At 30.1% G+C, this 18,311-nt stretch overlaps 2 protein-coding genes and 1 pseudogene across 7 annotated transcripts in view; 2 read left to right on the top strand and 1 right to left on the bottom strand.

Moving 5' to 3' along the window:
• The window catches only part of LOC118193878 (alpha-tocopherol transfer protein-like), a 37,868-nt gene extending 22,715 nt beyond the window's left edge, over window positions 1-15,153 (bottom strand). The window contains exon 1 of one of the 4 annotated variants that reach the window (XM_085823538.1): window positions 14,829-15,153. In XM_085823538.1, the coding sequence (XP_085679664.1) occupies window positions 14,829-14,919 (91 nt within the window). In that variant the 5' untranslated portion in view covers window positions 14,920-15,153. Of the gene's footprint in view, window positions 1-7,891; window positions 8,046-10,562; window positions 10,700-14,828 lie in introns of those variants that run through there. The other 3 variants (XM_085823541.1, XM_085823540.1, XM_085823539.1) reach the window with 3 other exon arrangements.
• Window positions 1-18,311, top strand: part of LOC118193879 (alpha-tocopherol transfer protein-like) — a 304,429-nt gene that overhangs the window by 168,516 nt on the left and 117,602 nt on the right. The window lies entirely within an intron of this gene.
• On the top strand, window positions 10,855-14,835 carry LOC146995369 (polyadenylate-binding protein 3-like; annotated as a pseudogene).

Here is an 18,311-nt window from a genome sequence, read left to right on the forward strand (position 1 = left end):
TCAGTTTTGAATAGTAAAATTGATAGATTAATGACATACATAAAACTGATACATAATCAACGTATCAAATATCGGATTTGTAGCTCACCTTAAATAAGTTTCTTGTCTAGATAAATATTAACAAATCTTCTTAGATAGCAGAATGGTTTTAACTTTCAAATTTACCATTTTAGGTAAACAGTTCTAATTTAATTATAAAAATTATCTTTATTAAATCTAAAAATTGGACTTCTTAAGTCGTTCTAAATTCACACTAATATTATTGCAATATATTCCCGTATTAAACTTTCCATTTTTAATTATTGAAGTTATTTTAAGGTTATTTAACTTTGTTACAAATTCCATATTTTAATACTAGAAACGTTTAAATATTTATTCTGTTTTCGACCTGATGTACTTTGGCATACATTTAATTTCTAATACACATTTAATTAATAAATTAATAATTATGAGCGTTAGCAGAATTTTCATAATTAACAAAAATAAAATAAAATAAAATAAAAAAAAATTCCCTTATATTCATATCCTGGGATTTTCAGTTTCTTTTTAATCCATTCCTTTTTCACATATTGTTGCACTGTACTCAAGTTTTCATGCATGTAGAATTTATATACTTTGTATTGTATTTATGCCAATTTTTATTTAAATGATAATTTTTACAAATTCTTGCATCACAACTCTAGTTAACAGGAGATGTTTCTAACACCTTGCCAAAGCTTAATCTTCAGCATGTAGCTTATTTTCCAACCTAGTTTCAGGTTGAATTATTTGTAAAATTAATTACTTGAAATTATTTGTTAACAAAAATGGTCGCTAAATCACGCTAATAATATTTCTAACTGTTGTAATTTATAATGCAACGAGTTCATGTGATTTATAATGTAATTCATTTACAATTTTTTCAGCAGTATTGAAATTCATAGCAGATACTCATAATAATACACATTTAGATTACAATGATTTAGATTGCCATTGCCTTCTTCACTCATGCTTTTATGCTACATTCCTAAAATTTCATAATGGCATACAGGTAAGTTTAACTCATTCACCAATCATGTAAATCTCTAATTCAGCCTACTTTTGTTCTTACGTGTGCTGTATCTTCTATTTTCTTTGATATATTGTTCAGCCTAATTTGAAAAGGTCTTGTGGAAAAGTCACTAAACATTGGTAGTTCGACCCGAGTTTCTAGTCCTAGTGATCCCCCAGCTCTTTCTTTCTTTCTTTTCTTTTCTTTTTTTTTTTTTTTTTTTTTTTGTACTTATTTACTGTATAAAAATGTAGCGTAAAAATTTCAATTCATGAAGTAAAAATACTTTTTTAATTTATTCTTTAAAAGTATTGCAAAAATTTTTACCTTTACCTTAGCATATCTTTTTACAAATCCCTCTAATAAGCAAAAATAAGGAACGAAATCCATCTAATATTCTTAACATGTTTATTCCAGAATTTTCTTTTCACACTGTAGCGCTTAACTTTATGAGTTTTTCTGTAATCATTCAATTTCTCTAGCCATGGCAACTTTGCATACCTTCTGACCAGTTGTTATATTTTTAACCACTATATTTTAATTCCTGTTGGCTATCAGTACATTATTCACTTGTTTCACAAGTGCAACTTTTATTTTATACGCAAATCTACGTAAAGTAGCATTAAAACTTCACTTATGCGGAGCTCCTGATCCATTGCTTGTTTTAGATTGAATGAAATTAATGCTACTGTTAATTAGCTTGTTATTAATTTAATTGTATGTTTCTAACTAATTATATGTTCAGATATTTCCAAGTATATTACACAAACTTTTGCATCCTAATTTTTAGTTTTTGGTTAAAAAAATAAGCTTTTATTTATTGAGAGGCCTGATTGATTATATTAATTTGCAGTACTGTTTATCTAATTCTTTTCTTCTGGATAAATTTTAGAAAAACTTCTTATCATAATAATTTAAATTTATTTACAATTTATACGTCAGTGATCCAAACGCATAGTAATGCTGTTATAATAGTTTTCATGCTAAGCTTTTTTTTTTTTTTAAATTTAACTATTAATTTCTGCAAACTTTTACATGATTGCTTTAATTAACGAAAAATATTTCTAGCACACTTTAACACACTTTGATATGGAATAATTTTTTGCACTCTATTAAATTTTCCAGTCTAGTTCAGACATCTTGACTATTATTGACGTAATTTATTAAAAATATAATTTGTATGCTTTATAATTATTTAATTTATGATATTATTATCATAAATGAAAGATGTTTGTAATGCTAATATGTATGTTTACCAGTACCTTTTATTTTCTTTGTTAGCTCTCGCATTTATTACTGTTATTCAAGTAATTAGCCTGCTTGTTAGATATTTTTTACTTGTTCTTGTGATATGTAATTCTATTTCTTTATTTTTATTTTCCTCTCCGCTACAATTGGCACGAAAAGTTAAATTGTAACCCTGTAGGCAGCAGGGGGGGAAGAAATTTTGATTGGCGCAGTTGGACTATAGCTCGACCCGGGGGGATTTTCATTAGCGCAGTTGGAGTACACCCAGTAGTAGTATTCATTCATGGAAATAATATAAAAAAAACCTTTGCAGGTCTAATTTTAAAGCAGTTTTTTTTCCTTAATTTCTTATGTAATTTAAATCATCTAAACAACAACTTTTGGTGTTAGAATGACTATTTTTATCTGAAAGTTTTCTTTTCTAATAAAAATTATTATTTAAATTCATATAAATTGATTGAAAATTGTTAAAATTAAAAGGTGGAACAAACACGTCCAACCGCGTATGTAGGAAATGCTGCTACTAGGTGGCAGCACCGTTACATTTTTTTTTAATTCAAGTATTATGTTCATTTCATATATAGATTATGCAAATTCATATTTTTTAATAAATTGCAGTACTGTTAAAACTTGAAAAAGATTTAGTATTTTTTCCGAAAGAAATGAAAATATAACCCTGTAACATGAAATGTCATTGCATACTGAATGGATATATGAGTATGATTAACCACAGAAAAATCATAAGCACAGGAAAGAGAGGTGAAATAAATAAATATGATGACCATCTAAAATATCCTCCTTTCAAACATGTAGCAAATGAAGTACTGCGGCAAAAATCTTCTTTGTTTAAAATCCATTATGAAATCATTAAAAATATCTAAAAGTCCTACAGGAAGAGATTTTTTTTTGAAATTACGCAATTTGCTTTTTTTAAAATTTTATTTATTTATTTATTTATTTTTTATTTTATTTTATTTTATTTATTTATTATTTTGCGAATATGATCAATATTTTCTAGATAATTATTCACAAACGTTTTTTCTATCTTGCATTTTCATTTGGTTGCTAAAACTAGCACTTTATATAAGCATGTTAGGAGAATTTACACTCAGGCAAAGATGCCATTTTATTGCTCTAGATACGCGGTGGGACAAGGGGTATCCCACCACCACCTTAAAGGTTTACCTTTTTTTCATGAAATAACATTGAAATAGGGGCTTATTATCTATGTGTGAAATAATTTTTTACAGAAAAAAGTTTTTATGCAACGAACTTCAAAGAAACTTCAATGAAAACTTCAATAAAAACTGAGGAGCAGAAATTTTCATATACTTTCAATTTTTCTTAATGTTCTTATGTCAAAAGTGCAATAATTATCCATTTTATACAGATTTACACATGACCGCCCGGTGGCGAAGAGTCTAGCACACCTGCACCACAGGTCCGGGGTTCAATCCCCGGGCTAGGCGTGCTTGAGTCAGCCTTTCATCCCTTGAGTGGGTCGATAAAATGAGTACCAAGTTCGCTTGCGGACTAAACACCGGGGGTCCTGTGACAAGCTGATCACTTGTCCAGGGCATATGCTGATGCACTCCGTGGCCCAAGATCAAGAAAGCAGATTTCGGGGCACTGCAGGCCGTGCCTCACTAGGGCTCTTGCGCCACTGAATTTAGTTTAGTTAGCATTTACACATATTCTTAACTTCTTGAAATTCTACTCACTCAATTCAAAGAACTCATATGCACGCAGGAAGAAAAAGGCCATTTTTATGAAACATTAATTAAATAGAATACGATTTAAACAGGGTTTTTAGACAAGATTTTATTTAAATTGGATATGAAAACTAATGTACTAAAAGAAAAAAAAATATTATATAGTTTAATGGGAAGAATAAATTAAAATTCCATTTAATTCATGTACTATTTTATATCGCTAATAATGAATACGTGCGCACTCATGCTAAATTTCTAAAAAAATAATGGCTTGTACATTTGACCATGAAATTAAATTAATAGAAAATTTAAGAAGATAATGGCTTATACATTTGACAGTTTAAATAAATTAATAGATTTCATTATTTAAACGTTCCAAGCTTTATTCCGAACTACTACATGCTATAGCTGATGAAATTTTTAGACATTATTAAAAAACACAAGCAATAAATTATAAAAATAATGTCACGTAATAATGTAAATAAAAAAAATTAACTGAACGTCATTCAGAGAAAAAGAAAATGCTTTGAATATTCAGTGTCGAAAACTGGAATTAATAACAGTACTGCAACTAGCATTTTACTTGAAGCAAAAATGAAGAGGGGGGGCGAAATATTGCCGATTTGTCATTTACGTGCTCGAAGACGGAAAATGCAAAAGTAGTTTTTCAGGAGTTTCGCTTCTGCTTCAGACTGCAACATGTTTTGTTAAAAAATATAGGAAATCGCTCAGTTACTATTTTTTTAATCATTCTTGTTTTAAAAGATAGCGAAAAATTGGTTTTAAAATCTGTGAAAATTTCAAAACTTTATATCCGATGCATTTTTAAAAGCTAAAATTTTAAAATCATAAGCGTCAATGAGTCTAAAAAGTCGGACGAATTTCAAAAACTAGCCAAAAATTCAGGAATTAAGCTACAATTTTCATACACGTTTCATAGATAAGTTCCCCTCCCCCTTTATTCGATGACGCAAGCAGTAAAATTCTGATGTGCTTAGCTTGTTCGTTAAACGAAGGGATGTGCGAAAAATTGTTTAAACTTTAAATAAAATTCTCTAAATCGAATAAATTCTGAAAAAAAAAAAAAAAAAAAAAAATTCTTTTCACCACATTGCATTGCCATCAACAAACAGAGTGTATACAAGATTTGAATTCAATAGGTTGTCAGGAAAAAGGTTAAGAATCGATGGCCAAATTCCACTCACAGTGAAACACTATGAGTGACTAAATAAAAGCTTATAAAAGTAAAATTATCTAAAAATCTTGTAAGCATATTTTTATAAATATTTTTTGTAAGCATATTTTTAAAATTTCATAGAAGCATTGTATGCATAGTTTCGGGAATTAGAATGAGGAATTTGCTGAGTTGCCATTAATGTTAATGCACTAAAATGCGTCTGTCTCTTTAAATGGCAAAAAATTTAAATCTATTTTTTCAATAATTCTGTTTCTAGAGCTAATTAATGTAATAATTAATTTTTTAAATGGTTTTAAGAATTTCAATATAAAAACATAAAAAAAAAATTCTAATTTTTTGGCCTATTTAAAAGTACCGGATGTGTTTGTTTTTAATCTGTCCTTTTTAAACATAAAATCGCGTAGCACAGAAAAATATAAACAGAAAAAGTAAATTATTATTCGCATAAAATAATAATAATATTAATATTAATAATTATAAAATAAAAAATAGAAGCTTATAATCTATATGCTACTACAAGAATTTCATCAAAACATTTAAATTCTATTTTGGTTGTAGACGAAAGATAGTATACAATAAATGAGTTAGAAATTTTGCTGCATACCTTTTACAAAGTATCAGAACATATCAATGCTGCAATATGGCATTCTCTGCAAAATATTATTAAGACATCTATGTGAGCTGACTTTTAAATGATTAATTTATTCTATACCAGCAACTATGCTGCCAGCCTTCGTCTGGCTTTGAAATGTACCGGAAAAATGCCTGAAGGGAATACCAAACGTTAAATTTAAAAACTGCGCAGAATTTTGCTCTGCAGAACAACTTCATAAAAAAAAAAAAAAAAAAAAAAAAAAAATCTGAAAGGTTTCAGATTTTAAATTAAGTCCAAAGGGGCGTTTTTTTAACGTTTTGTGTGATACCTTTATTTATTAAATATCATGTTCTTTGCACTTAAACCATAAAATGCTGTTCAATAGCAATGTCCCAAAATAATTTTAAAATGAACATATCTTTAGAATTTCCGGTACACAGGTTCGCGCGTTGGAGATAAAAAGGTCCTTCCCCTCCCCCGGTAGAGTGTTGCTATTGCTCGCTTTCAAAGCGTTGAGTTTGTTACTCAGTTCGTTAAAGTTTTACAAAATAGGAAATCGATAATAAAACAAATTCTAAATTTCAAATTTGGTTTTCCACATGCCCATATTCGTAGGAGGATTATGTCATTCAAAATTCGATGGCTCTATGTACCGTTGTTTTATCACAATGCGAGAAATATACGTACATTTATGCAGATTTTTCATGATTTAATTTCTTCAAATATAATGCAGAAACATTTGGTGGCAACAGTTTGAAAAGTGATTCGCCGTTTTAGTGATTCAACGCAAAATTTCAAAACGTAAACAATAGCCTCTTTGGACCCCGCCCCCCCAAAAAAAAACCCACATGTTAAAAAAAAAAAATAAAAAATGTATTACATATAACAAAATTACAATGAAATAAGCAATATCCCTTAATACAAATATTAATTATCCTAATACATAAGTTAACCAACTTCCCGTTGCCTTCTCGCTGCCTTACAAAAACGTCTAGTATCCAAGAGAAACATTAAATTTAAAAACTGCACAGAATTATCGCCCTCATTCTGCCAAGTGGCAACAGTACTGATTTTCGACAGTCAGCAGTCCAGTATACAACTGAATGAAAAACTGTTGCCAAAACCACATTTCTAAAAGAATGAAACTATTCAAAATGATGCAATAAAATCGAAAAGATAAAGTAAAAATATCTGATTTGAATTTTGAAAAAATCGTTCCGAAGTGCACTGGCTCTTGTCGATATGCACATATATACCGAATTTCGTAGCCCTAGGTCTATTAGCTTACGCGCAGCACGAACGAAAAGACACACAGACTCTTTCTTTTATTATATGTAGAGATTAAAGAATGTATTTTATGACGTTGAAGACAAATAAATAGTATTTTATTATAGAAAGAAGATAATAAAAGTAATTAAAATCATGAAATGTATAAAAGTAGTCCTAATAATTCAGAAAAGACCGCATATTTCTAATTTGAGCAGCACTTTTCCGAAATACTGCAGGATCAATTATTAACCACTAAAATATTTGCTTATAGAATGATAAAAATTCACTTGAGGTACAGTATAAATTGTTAGAGTCACTTGTAATGTGGCATAAAAAATCACTTATTATAGTGCAGAAAAAATTTCTTTGAAAAATTTGATACTACTATTTTTGGTACCACCGGAAGTCTTAGGGACTCTTAACACAAAGAAAGATTTATTGACTTATTAAATAATTATAATAATAATTTATGGGTAAAATAAATATTAAATAATAATAATATTAATAATAAATAAATACTAATGAGCATAGTAAAAATAATCACCTCAGCAGAAATGTATTTCAAGATAACTGTTTTTATATACAATACATGATATCTCTTGTAATCACTGTAAAGTGTGCATTTACTAAATGAATGTTTAAATATTACTTACATAATAATTTAACAATTTCATGTAAATTTTATATAAAAGTTTCACATAATAAAAATGGGTCTTTAAGAAAATTTGGAAATATCGACTTTTAGGAGAAAAACAAGTAAATAAAATTTTAAAAAGTACCACTGATGTCGAAATCGTAGTAAATATGTGCAGTAACAATTTCAATGTCAAAATAATTACCGGCTTTAAACTTCCGTTTTCGTCCAAAAACACTTTTGTACATAAAATAGTTCACATCTCAGGGAGCAACTAGCGTCACTCTTACAGCGTGAGTTTTTATCCCGGATAAATAATCATACGGTATCACGTGCTTTTAGTTTTGTGTTCACAAGCGACGAACTTCCTACAGTGTCACCCAGCCTGTTAAAAGTATTTTGAGTTGCTATTGATGCACCAAGGTTAGATAAAATGGCAATTGATGTCGTATGCAAAATACATCTGAGTGGGGAATTTTCTCTAACTGCGCATATGATAATTATACTTATGTTTTTTAAATATCAAATTTCCAGCTACCATTGTCAGATTTTAGAAGATCTGGGGAAAAGGAATTTTGAAAGAAACAAGCTGATTGCTCAGAAGCTTTTCCTTTGTTTTTACCTTCCTGCGCAATAGAGTCAAAAATTTTACTTTCCAAGATGCCATATTAGAAAATAATGATTTTTTTGGGACAAAATTCTCAGCATTTTCTCCTGATGAAATTATTAAATTATTTTTCAGCTGGGATTTAAGTTCTCATTACATCTAGAGAAAATCAGTCCTTTAATTTGCTTTGAAATTGGCAATGCTATTTTGAGGAAGAAAATCTTTTGTTGTTTGTTTTTAATTTTTTACTTATGTCTTTTATGCATTTCCTTCTTTTTGCAAAAGATTTCCGTGATATATTAGATGATTAATAATAATTACACAATACGGACTAGTGGTGGTTCCCAAAGTGTGAGTCAGGAGACAGTTTTAGTTAGATCGCGATCGATCTTCTCATCTGATAATTAAATACGAATATAAATTTACAACCGAGAATTAATTTATGATTATTTATATGTTTATTCATCATTATATTATATATGTGGTCTGATGTCTTCTAGGCATTCAAACTGACCCTATTATATTATTTCATTCCAGGAATTTCTTTCTTTTTTCTTTTTATTTTTTTATGAAACTAGATATACGTTGATCGCGATAAATTGCAAATATTCGTGGGTATACTCCAACTGCGCGAATGAAAATCCTTCCAGGTCCTGTCCGGGAACACGGACGTATAAACTATAAATAAATAAGAAGTTTTTTCTAAAATTTATCTAGAAGAAAAGACATATAATCAATAAGCCTCTCAATAAATAAAAGTTTATTTTTTTAACCAAAAATTAAAAATTGGAATGCAAACGTTTGTGTAATATACGTGGAAATATCTGAACATATAATTAATTAGATTGGATTGGATTCCTCAATTATGGCAAAGCACAAGAGGGCTATCTGCCTAAAGGAGGGGATGCCTTCGTGGAGGACTTTCTGAGGGAAACTGGCTCGTATACACGTTACACATGGGGAAAACCACGAAAATGTCCATGCCAGCCAGCCCGTTCGCAGAATTCCAACCTCGGACCGAAATACCAACGTTCAACATCTTTACCGCTCGGCCGCTGGTATAATTAATTAGAAATGTATAATTAAATTAATAAAAAGCTGATTAACAGTAAGATTAAGCTTAATTTCATTCAATCTAAAACAAGCAATCGATCAGGAGCTCCGCATAACTGAAGTTTTGTTGCTATTTCACGTAGATTTGCGTATAAAATAAATTTTTGCTCTTGTGAAACAAGTGAATAATATACTCGAGGAATCAATCACAGAAAGCGAGCTAATTTCTTTCCTTATTTTTTCTTATTAGAGGAATTTCAAATAATTAATTTTACAAATAATTCAGCCTGAAACTAGGTTAGAAAATAAGCTGCATGCTGAAGTTTAAGCTTTACCAAGGTGCTAAAAACATCTTCTGTTAAACTAGAGTTATGATGCAAGAATTTGTAAAAATTATCATTTAAATAAAAATTGGCATAAATACAATAAAAAATGTATAAATTTTACATACATGAAAACTTGAATACAGTGCAACAATATGTGAAAAAGAAATGGATTAAAAGGGAACTGAAAATCCCAAGATATTGATATAAGGGATATTGATAATTTAATCATTTTGGCACTAACTTTAGATTATTAGTGGTTCAATTAAAAATTCATTAATCCAATTTCCATAAACGAATATTTTTGCCACTCAACTGAAAAAACTTGATTAAAAATATCTAATCGCCTACTTGTGTATCAAATCGCCTTCCCCATACATATAATTTAATCACCTTAAGTACGAAATATGCTTTTTCAGCATTTCGCCTTTATTCGCCTAATAATCTTAACTGGTAATACCACAGTAGAGATGATATTTTATCTTGTTTCCTTAGTTAAAAATAAAATAAACAAGCATGATTTACTTTAATTTTCATTCTGCTGGAAAAATTTGGATTAAGGATGTTTATTAAATTTTTGTTTAGTATTTTTATTAATCTTTAAAATTATATATCGCGATGAAAACCTGTGTTATTAGTAGATCTACACTTTTAAGTGCTCATGCTGTATTTTATTAAGCGTATACGTTTTAAAAAAATTTACACTTAAACCTGTACAAGAGAAAGTCATGAAACAGCATAGATTTATACATACCAATTTCCCAAACCCAAATACATATATATATATATATGTATTTATAGTAATATAGTAACATAACATCTATATATAACGAACACTAAAAGATATCAGAAAGTAATAATATGAAAATCATGAAATACAAAAATAAACTTACACAAAGATGCTGAGAAAATATAATATTCTATTATAAATATATATTAAAAGCGCGGAATATCAATTAAAAATATCAGATGTATAAAAGCATAGTCTATTTTTTATTAGCAAATAAATCGTCAATCAAAACGGGAATAAAAAAGACAACTACGTCGTACTAAGATAGAAAGGCAAATTAAATTAAATTGTAATATCGAAATATTAAAGATGTTGCAAGGTTGGCTGTTTTTTCTGCTATCATAAACTAAATCAAAGTTCGCTGACGAGGCCGAATGAAATCTTTGAGATAGGGAGCTAAAGCAGCATCAATATCACAATATTTATCAAAAAGTGCTTCAAAGGAAGTGTGCAATTTTTGCTGTATATCTACGTCACAGTCAGAAGATTCGCTTCAGGGTAACAGTGGATTTGTTCATGCCCAAATTAATAGAAAACGGATCTCAGTCTTTTTGTGCTACTATTATGGGAGTTAGCCAATGAATTACTCGGGTACTCATTTGCAACTCCTTAAACAGAAATGCAATTATTTTCTTTCTTAAATATCTAAAGCGTCAGCAAAGTTTTAGGTCTAATTTATTTTTATCAAATTCTAGCAATTTAAAATTAGGTTAAAAAAAAGAAATCAATTCTTCGTGTATTTTGAATAAAACTGATGAAATCGATCAATTGATTTAGTTGAAAAATTGAGTGATTATGCTACCTTGAAATCAACTTTCAAGGATAAACAACCGAGTAAGGAAGGCCTTACGACAAAAGAAATTCCTCTAAACATGATCCAGTTGTTACAATCTAGTAAAGAAAAAAAAAAAAAAAAAAAAAAATCACATTTTTACACATAATGGTGAATCAAAATGCTTCGACTGTAACAGCTGTGGATGCATTTCAAAGGACTGCCTGCTAACCGAAACCTATTGCAACATGCCGAAAATGTACTATTTGGTCACATAAAAAATCTCCGCGGTTTTTTGCCACTGGATGGTGTTGATGCCAATATATCCGGCAACACTCGTACGATTGTCTCAAACGAACATGTGTTTAAAAGGTAACATTCAGCTTCCATTGTTTTTGAAGATAGTGTTCTAATTCGTTGCTCGTGTACAAAGTTATATTGATTTGAAAATGAGTGAAACATCTGAAGAAATACGCTATGTGATGCTTTTTTACTATAAAAAGTGGAAAAAGCTACAAAAACAAGCTGAAAATTTGTGACGTGTACGGTGAGAATGTTGTGAGTGAACGAAGGGCCCAGGAGGGGTTTGCTCGAATCTGTTTAGGAAATTTCGATGTCAAAGACGCACCTCGCTCTGGTCGGCCAGTCACTGAAAAAGTCGAAGTTTTGCAACTGGTGGAGCAAGACCGGCACGCAAGTTGTCAGGAAATAGCGGAGGCAATAAACATCAACCATATGACAGATTAGATTCATTCAAAAAGACCAGGCTACAAAAAGAAGCTCGATGTTTGGGTACCACATGGGGAATTGTCCATTATAAGCTGCTGCAACTTGGCGAAACCATCAATTCAGCCCTATACTTTCTGCAAAAGTCTTTTGATGGTAAAAAATTGGCCGACCGAAGCGCCGCTGAAAGTCACTTGGCCAAGGTTTTCGACGATAAACCACAGAAGTTCTACACCGATAGAATTACGAAGCTACCCGAAAAATGGCAAAAGGTAATAGATAATAATGGTCAATATGTACTTGATTAAAATTGATTTTCAATAAAGAAAACTTTTGTTCAAAATTGTACCAAAAAGGCGCGAAGACTTTTTATGTGACCCAATAAAATGGAGCATAAAGGGGAAAAAAATGACTGAAAGTAATTAATAAAATTTTATCTGTTAGTAGACATGATAAAAGCAATAATATAAGCTTAAACAAAGCCTAAATTAGCTTTAATGAAGAAATCAACACTGTAATAGATACAGGTTTTCCTTGTCTGTTAACGACGTTTTCTTGCTCAAAATCTCAATTTGAAAGTCCATCTTGTTCTTAATGATTTAATGTTGTTGGAAATCAAAACTTTTTTGCAAACACTCTCGTCGGTAGAATAGAAGCTGATTTCAATAACAGTTTTCATATCGGATACAAGGAAGGCAAGCCTTTCAAAAATTTTTCTCTCGAAGAAAAATTAAATCGAATTCATCTGACTGCAAATAGTGTCATGAATATCGAGAATAAAACTATGTGGTCACAATGAGATCCATATATAGAACTCTTTTCTCAGCAAAGAGAGAATCAGTTGTAGAGAATATCTTCATAAAAAACTTGGAAAAATACATTGGTAATAAAGCCAAGCATGACATAGTGTGTTTCTTTGGAAATATTTTACGTGCAAAGTAGTAACTGACGAGAAGAGCAGTTCAAAAGCATACGGATTTGTTCATTCTCAGACTGAAGAAGTAGCGAATAATGCTATCATGAAAGTTAATGGCATGCTTCTTAATGGTAGAAAAGTTTTTTTTTTTTTTTGGAAAATTCATTCCCAGTATAAGAAGCTGCTGGGTAAAAAGAGAGCCAGGCTATTCATGAATTTTTATATCAAGAATTTCAGTGATTCTGATGATAAAAAGCTGAGTTAAGTTTCTGAAAAGTATGCAAAAATTACAATTGCCAAGATAATGACTGATTGGAAAATAGGAAGATTTTGGATTTGCAAGCTTTGAAGAACAGAGTATGCTAAAATGATCTTAATGAGTAAGCATAAAATGGAAAGACTTTATGCGTTGGACGTGTATAAAAGAAATTAGAAAAAGCAGCAGAACTGAAACGAAGACTCGAATTGTTGAAAATGCAACGCATAAATAGATATCAAAGTGCAAATTTGGTAGAGATATCGAATAAAACAGTTTTGTCAAAGATAGTAACACCAACGGAAAATAAAGATTAAAAGGATTGGTTTAAAAAAATTAAAGAAGTTAAGTGAAATTTGAATATCAGGATCAATGAAATTATTGCGAAAACACCGTTTGAGAATTTTCATGCATATTATCTACGAGTTAAAGATGGAATTTTGAGACAACTGATGAAGAAGCCGAAGTTTGGAAAGAACCTGAAAAACTACAAAAAGAAGCTTCAGCTGCCCCTATAATTCAACTCAAATCTTTGTTAAATACAGATCATGATGTGCTGACAATGACGACGACGACGATAGTGGTGACAATGATGACGAAAAACTTAGAAAGCAAAAGTGTCACAGAATATTAAATAGATAATAAATTAAAATTCCAAATTAGGGCTTCCAGATGCCCATATTCGGTGGAAAATTACGTTATTCAAAATTCTATGGCTTTAGGTACCGTTGTTTTATTAAAATGCGAGAAACATACATACATTGATGCAGATTCTTCATTATTTAATTCCTTTAAATATAATATAGGGCTGTAAGATTTGGTGGCAAAAGTTTGAAAAGTGAACTTACATTTAAACTTTTCAACGCAAAATGCCCAAACGAAATTAATAGCCCTTCTGGGCTAACGGCCTTTGGGCTCAAAAGTCTCAGTTACAAATATATAGAATAGAATACATGATAGTAGAAATTTGAAAAACACAGAATGGCAGTTTTGTGCGTTATCTTTCTCAACAAAGAAAATGAGACTAAAACAAAGTACAAAATGCTTTGGAAACTGCATTTTTTCATTTAGATTGAAAATAAAATTCAGAAAACACTTACTTAAACAACAAAAATAACTTCTAGAATTTTAAATCATCAAAAGAAAGAAACTTTATGTAATGATTCAGACGAAAATTATTTCTTCTACGCATTACAATGACGTAGTACTATGCTATTATTATCGTCCTTATTTTATGTTCTCTGCCGTTTTACATGTTTGGTATCTGAATGCCTTAAGATTTTTAAATACATTTAAAATGTTATATCTATTAAAATATATAAATCCTAGACTGTTAACAATACACATATTTTCAATAACCAAAGATAATAAACCACAGCTATACCCGTGAAATTATAAATACGTTTAGTTGCGCTTATCTAAGAATATTAGAACTCTAACTAAACGATATCTGATGTATCCAAATTTAATAGGAGCCACTAAGATATTTCGTAGAATTACGAATAATACAGTAAGAATCGAACCTATACATCAAATTGAAAATAAAATTAAATGCATCTCATGATTTTAAGAAATATGCGGAAATCAGGATTTAAGAAACTTCACAAATAGTTCTCGGTTAACTATCATACAAATACTATCCAAATGTTTTACTATAATTAACTAGCATTACTTATGCAAACATAAAGTTCATACGTACACTCAAGAGTAGTTAATGGCGATTTAAATCCACTGATATGCGATAGATGTACAATAAATTCAAATTTGTTTCCAGTTACAAGACATATCATACATATTTTAGTTGCCCTACTAACGTATATCCAGGTGTATTTAACGAGGATTTTATATCACTGAAATCTAAAGTATCTAGACTTCATACGAGTCATTAGGAGATTCTACAATAAAAATTTTACCACAGTGTAATCCATTATATAAGCGTCAAACCAAATGCAAATATATGCGTGAAAGCATCAGTCTGTTTGACTCATAATTTTTTCGTGGTATGAATATGAAGGAGTGAACGTCTGCAAATGATCTGAGAGTTATCATAGAAATACTCAGATTATGCAAATGGCCTTGTCGTTATTTATCATGCAAATAAGCAGATTAGGTTAGTAACGATTCGATGATTCGTCAAAAGCTTGATGAAGTACATCTACTATAAAAAGCAAGATCAACTATAAACATCTACAATAAAAAGCAAAATTTTGTTCTGATAAGAATTAGTGTATATCTGTCTTCCAGGACCAATTAATTTCTTAATATGGAGAAAAATAGAAATGAAACATATTGTAAATTTTCTTGTTTGTTTGAATGCTAATGTTCGTAGAATTCAACAGCGGCTCGTAAGTTCTATTGATTGTGGCAACAGAAATGTCGACATGCTTAATTAACTACTCTTCGTTTACGTTAACACAACAGAAAAACTGAAAATTTGATTACTTGGAAAATGCTAATAACACTGTTAAATAACTCTTTCCTTTCTTTTATTTTTTATTTTTTCTTTTTTTTCTTTCTTTCTTTTTTTTTTTTTTTTACTTCTGTGTACGAAGTAAAGGAAGTACTGTAATCGGGAAAATTTTCGGGTATAACATTTCAAAGAAAATATCCGTTTTGACCGCAGTCGAATGCAATTTAACGATGTTTTCCGTGACATCTGTACGTAAGGACAGAATCAAGGACTCTTTCGCCAAAAGAATTATAAAACTAATTTAAAATAGATTCAGAAGAGATTTTTCGTGGCATCTGTACGTGCGTACGTACGTATGTGTGTATCTGGCATAACTCGAAAACAAATAGTCTCAGAACATTAAAATTTTGCATATAGGACTTCTATAACATATAGTTGTGCACCTCCCTTTTTGGTTACAATCGGCTGCACCAAAAGTACATATATATATATATATATATATATATACACACCCACTCTCTTACTCTGCTCAGTGAGCTCAGTTTTTTTCATTCTTATACGTTGGTAAATTGTGCATTTTTTGCTTTAAAAATGATTGAATTATGTTGGTCTTATCTTCCGGTTAAGGTTTTTATGCCTTTAGTTAATCTGCATGCAATAGTTGTAGAATTATAAACAATTTAAAAGTTGTTTAAGTGCTGCTAAGCCTAATTTTTTTACCATAGCAGCCATATTTGTTTATATTTGAAACTTAGCAGAATAGTGATTTAAGTCTCTCTGCACCTTCAGTGTCTTTTTGCGGAGTGGGACTAAAAGGAAACGTTTAGTTTTGTGCTCCGAAAAATCTGCCTTCTCGCCCGTTGGCTGAATTGCTGGTTTTTGCGAAGAAACTCTTAATTTGAATTGTAAAAATTGTTTTAACTGTATTTGGTTTTTATATTTTTCAATTTTGAATAAATTTATTTTGAGGTTTTATGTATTTTTGTCTTGTCGGGAAGTGAAAACTGAATTAATTGAATGAGAATTATATCTGTAATGAGAAAATGAGTTTAAATCAAATGCAGGAAAAAATTCGTACAATTTAATATTCCGTACAAGGCAGTTATGTAGTGTACACATCAGATTTTTTTATTTTGTTTTTGTTTTTAAATGAAACAATAAGTCTACGACTAACTAATTAAGTGCACAGTTGGTCTTTTGGTAAGTCTTTTATCTTATTAAGTAGGTCGCTATTTAATGATTCTTTAGGGTCTTAGTTTCGTTTTTGTAATAGAGGTTTTTGAGACATCTGTGACTATTAATATTATCATACTCTTCATCATTTTTTTCCGTCAATAAAATTAAATTCGGGAATGATAAAGCATGCAGTGCGTTATATTCATGCTATGTTATAAAATAACACACTATGTTTCTGCAATGCTTTTGCTTGAACTTATTAGTAACATTTCTTTTAACAAGTAAGTAACAAGTTTTATTCTTAGTAACATTTCTTCTGTGATATCTGCATTTATATATTCAAATCCTATTCCAGTAAATTTAATGTTTGTCAATTCACCATTGATGGCAGGCCCTGTCTTTGTGAAAGCGATCTATTTCTTGCTGAGAAACAGATCTAGTTATTATACTAAAACATAATTCTCTCTCTCTCTCTCTTCCACCCCCCGTTTCGTCATGTGTTGATTTGTTTACTTATTGCAGATAAGAGCTGAAGTAAAAGACTAAAATATTTTGTATATTGTGCTTCTGTTCGGCTGCCAGCGCTGTTAAAGCTTGATTTTCTCCTAGGATAATTGTTATCGTCCACCAATAAAAGACAAAATCTCCATTATGAATCTTATACAATAAGAAATCTGTCATGCAATAGCATAACCCCTAACTCACCCATCCAAATTTCGACTTTATTTTTACTCCTATATATATAGGTACTCCTTACGACCTATACACATCAACGTACTCCTTACGACCTGTATATATAGGTAACGAAAGTAATGTTTTCTATCCAAAAATCGATAGTGAGTTTTGAGAGAATAAACATTTATAGCACAATATAGTTTTACGAAGATGTCTGTCTATGTGTGACAAACTCTTATACCAAATTTTCAAGAAGTTCCATTTTCCGTAGCTTTCTACATTCATAAGAAGATTTATACGGATTTTGGGTAAAACTGGAAAAGCGGAAGTTGTACTTTATTTGAAGCACATAAAGGCCTGTTTGGTCTAGCGGAACTTTGAGCTCATGAACTTGACGACTCTACTAAAGAGAAAAAAGAACTTTCATTGTTTTTATTACATAGATAAGTAAGGTAACGTTTTCATCCCAAAAATTTGATAGTGAATTTTCAGTGAATAAGCACGAATTAAGGTCCCCGCAGCATTATAAAAAATGTATTATAATTCCAAGCTTCTAAAATTCGGTATTTAAAATAGGAGAATTTTTTCAAAGAAAAGATGCAGCATATTTAAATAATAAATGAATATAAAGAAATGTATGGCAACAACTTAAACACTATTGGGAATCCTAAATATATGCTGCTTTAGGAAATTTTGTGATTGTTAAGCTATTGGTGTGCGAATCCGAAGCGCTATATGGCCAGAGGATTGCGATTGATACGATTTTTTAAATCAAAGTATGAGAACGAGTGTGTACATGAGTATGTATATTTTTTATTACCCATTGTACGGGAGAACAAAATAATAAAAAAATTAGTAATGCTTTTAATTAAAATTGAACCATAAAGCTTATAAACAAATTAAACTTTATTTTCAGCAATC

The sequence above is a fragment of the Stegodyphus dumicola genome, chromosome 9, assembly GCF_044657685.1.
Source record: "Stegodyphus dumicola isolate Sdum_Otavi_A_Nest chromosome 9, ASM4465768v1".
NCBI classification, from domain to species: domain Eukaryota; kingdom Metazoa; phylum Arthropoda; class Arachnida; order Araneae; family Eresidae; genus Stegodyphus; species Stegodyphus dumicola.